This window comes from Erigeron canadensis, chromosome 9 (assembly GCF_010389155.1).
Source record: "Erigeron canadensis isolate Cc75 chromosome 9, C_canadensis_v1, whole genome shotgun sequence".
Lineage (NCBI taxonomy): Eukaryota > Viridiplantae > Streptophyta > Magnoliopsida > Asterales > Asteraceae > Erigeron > Erigeron canadensis.
In genome coordinates, this window is record NC_057769.1 from 9,373,863 (window position 1) to 9,378,075 (window position 4,213).

The following is a 4,213-nucleotide window of genomic DNA, read 5'->3' on the forward strand; positions in this document are numbered from 1 at the left end:
TCTCGTTTTACTAGCTTGACTATAGAGAGAGGAACTAATGGTAACGAGCCAGACCAAATGATCTTCAAAGACATCCTTCACCGATCGATTAGATGAGAGAGGTCATTCCGTGTAAGACATGAGGTAAACGAACGGTTCACTATCAGCGGTTCCATACGTCAATCCAATCTTGAAGGAGCTAATGAAAGGGAAACAACAGCAACGAAGCCATATTCAACAACCTCAAAGCAAAACCAGAAAAGCTTTTTGATGACATTAATATATTGTTGTTTTTTCGTTAAGATGGATCACTATTAGAAGCCAACAATGTCGTCCATCATGGTTTGATTGGATTGTAAAGTGTAAACCCAATAAATTGAATCTCAATCATGTTGTTTGATAATTTTTAGCATCTTGCTAGTTGTTAATGAATATTGGATTTGCTATTAAAGAAAAAGAAAGGTTGTTAATGAATATTGGATTTGCTATTAAAGAAAAAGAAAGGTCATTTCTTTTGCCTTGTTTCAAAAAGGGAGGGGATCTCTCAAGTTATTTCTTCAATTTAAGTTAATTATTAAGTTTGGGAAAGTTTGACCCTAATCCCCTCCCAGAAGGAAGGTTTAAGGCATCTCATAGACTTGCTAAATCCACACCTATATATGTACTTTTTAATTATTAGACATATCCTTCGATCAAAGTACATATACTCATAATACTGTTTTTTTTTTTTTTTTTTTTTTTTTGAATTGCATAACACTGTTTCATTTAACAAATTATATATAACTTTAGAAATGTATTAGAACTACGAAATTCTTTTGTAGTGAATGTTATGATACCACATGTAATTCTCTGTACATGATTAAGAACGACGACTACTTCTAAACCAAATAAGATGCAGACAATTCAACAATAAATAATGATCACATTTGTCTCTAATTTTTAGTTTTCATTTATTTATTTTGATTTAGGAAAGACACATTTGGAATTGTATTCTAATTAACTCAATATATACCGATGAATACCACTCAAGTTTAACTATTGTATTAACCGAGTCTGGGCAACCGCAGAATAATTAACATCTTCAAAGATTAACTAGCCTATAAGAATGTCCCAAAGGGTAGAACCATATAAACTGTAAGAAAAAACCATTTTTATCCTCATGCAGTCTTGCTAATGCTATGCTAGCCATGCCAAATTCTAAATGCGTGTCTCTAGTCTTTGGTTGACTTATTCTTCACACCTTTCAAATAAACTTTATTTTGATAGACTGTCTTCTATTTAAATAATACAACCAGAACTGAGCATGGCGATTATTTTATTAAGAAAATGTGTAAACGTATAAGTATAGACATACAGAGACAAATATTGATGAAAATATTGAAGCAGGTGATGTGATACCCTAAACAAAAAAAATATCATATGCATATATAAATGGTGGGTAAGAGATCAATTTTCAATAAGGTCATACTAGTCTTCAAAATTTTATTAAAAAAAAAAAAAAAACTACAAACTTTATCATTTTTTCAACACACTTTCCTCTCAACATCCATGACATTCTATTAGTATATAATTAGTTGTCCAATATTAGATAGCAAAAATTGAAATCAAAAAATGGGAGGCATGAGGAACAAAGTGTCCAAAGGTGTAAAAGGATATTGGCCAAGGAGAGGCTATCACCGGCTTGCCAACGACGAGCCTAGATCAAAGCGGTCGTGGAGGATCAGGATACCGTCAAGGCTGAAAATCAAGATTCGGTTTAAGTTCAACCCGAGTAAGTTTATTGCTAGGATCCATGATGGTTATGTGAGGATGATGACTAGGGTGGCGAATTCCCCTTCGGTAAGTAGGGGAGCAATAAACGGATACGGAATAGGAGGGAGGACTCAGTTTGGGTTGAGAACGTTGAAGGAATACGACGACAAGATAATTATCGAGATGTACAAGTCATTGGCAATGAAGCAGGCTCAACTAATAGCACTTGATCATCAGGTCATCGAGCGAGCTCCCCAGATAACTTGTTCCGGGTAGCTAGCTAGCTAGCTAGCTTTTGATCATATGTAAAATTTGTTATAGTAAGTATCTTCTTTTATATATATATAATCATGAATAAAGAACTAATTAAGTTTTCTTCATATATGATCAAGCACTACGTACTACACATAACATAAAATGTATCTTTATTGAACATGGAATGGAGAGGTACTAGCTTCTTTTTGGTTCTTATATATTTTAATGTTTAATTAACATATATAAATTAATCGTTTTGGTTATGCACCTTATATATTAAGTTAATTTGTTTTGGCGAAATTGATAAGTTATATATACTCCATTAATAAGGAGTTGATCATAACTATACAGTATTCACGCACACAGAAAATAGATCTTGATGAGTCAAAGGAAGTAAGGAACACACTACTGTCATTTGAAAACAGCTAGGTGTACGTAACAGAAAAAAAAATATTTTAAAACTATTTTTAACTAATGAAACTTAATTAGTTAAAGATTGATTGAGCTTATGACTGCGTGTAAGTGCATGTGCATGACATACACTGCCGGCGGTCCGATAAATAAGGGATTTTATGATCCTATCTAATGTTATAAGTATGGTGTGGACAGATCGAGTTTCAAGAAAACATATATATCTATATCTATATACAACAATATATAATAACATCCAATCTGTTAAAGACATGATACTAAAGAGAGGTAAGATATAGATAGTCAGTCATACTCTTTTTTTTTTTTTTTTAACTTCTCGTTCTAGCTAAATATTAAATCAATAATATTGATTATTTCCCCTAATCGGTTCATCCTAATCAAGTAGCTGATGACCCCGCTGCCACTGCATTCAACGACTATATATAAAGGACAATCTTCATCATGGTACGTCCATTAAGTAATACATGATCTTAAAGATCGCGATCAGATGGATTTTTCTTGAAATATATACATCTGAAATTAAGATGGGTTTGAAGATAAATATTGGTCACAATTCACAAATTAAGATTCCTAGCTGTAATTAATTATGTTTAGTGGTCTTTTTCTCTTCCTAATTAATTTTTTTTTTTTCAAAATTAATATATGTATTTTTAACCTAGCTAATAGAATTTTTTTTTTTTCAAAATATATCATTACATCAACCTCATGAACATATGCTACCAATCATTACAAGTATTTTAATATGCATGGGTACGTACCCGATCTCTATCTTCACCTACCACAGTATGGTAGTGTAGCTAGCTTCACAGCTAATTTACATTGCTACAAAAATTTAAAAATTAACCCCAATGCAGATGACAGGTTCCTGTCATGTGACATGGAACCATTTTCTTTTATTTGTACCGATTCAATGAGAAATGAAAAACATATATAATATTCTTGTCTTATAAACTTTTACATATATATACTAGCTTCATAATCGACTAAAAAAATCGAAGATGCGCCATTGATTAACTGTTGCGATTGTCTTATATATATTTCTTCGATACTTATCCTTTATAATATTGACCAAGTTGAAATTAACTATTGTACATTTCTGGGTTTTTTATTGCACTTTTTATCATTAGTCATTAGAGCATCATTCATCATTCAATTGACACCAATTGCGCCAAAACTTATCACATAAGCACCACTTAAACCACTTAACAATCACAATAATCTATAATAAATTACGCCCATGGCGTCTGTTATGGAATGGATATATTAATTTATTAGTGTAATTTTAGCGTATAGAATAAACTAGTTAAAAAAAAAAAATTAAAAAAAGATTAAAAAAAAAAAAACCAACAATTTTTGTCAATAATAAAGTTAGAAAACTTTATATTAGCCTTAAAAGACATGCATTCGGAAATTCTTGAACAACCAAATGATCCATAAATATATAAATTAATAATACATATATTTATATTATATTTATGAAAAAATAACCCATTTATTATAAGTCACATGAGAAATTGTTTAAAATGACCGTAATGATTAAATTGTACTATCAGTTCTTAATTTTTTAAAATACTTTCAATAAACCTTTAGATCAATTACTTTTCGTGTATCAGTTTTATCATAATCCATGAGTCAAGATCTTGTCATTTTGTTTTTCTTTTAAATTTATATAACAATAACCAACCCCATAATAACTAGTACACTTATATGAAACTAAATTAAAAGCTTAATTAAAATTAACAAATCACATTAAGAGGACTAGCTTAAAGATATTAGTATGATTACCAATTACTGA

At 30.5% G+C, this 4,213-nt stretch overlaps 1 protein-coding gene across 1 annotated transcript; it reads left to right on the forward strand.

The window, feature by feature from the left end:
* The first annotated feature begins 1,590 nt into the window (after positions 1-1,590).
* Positions 1,591-2,007, forward strand: LOC122583155. The gene has a single exon (XM_043755584.1). It carries the CDS (start codon positions 1,591-1,593, stop codon positions 2,005-2,007), a length of 417 nt encoding a protein of 138 aa, XP_043611519.1.
* The last annotated feature ends 2,206 nt before the right edge of the window (positions 2,008-4,213 follow it).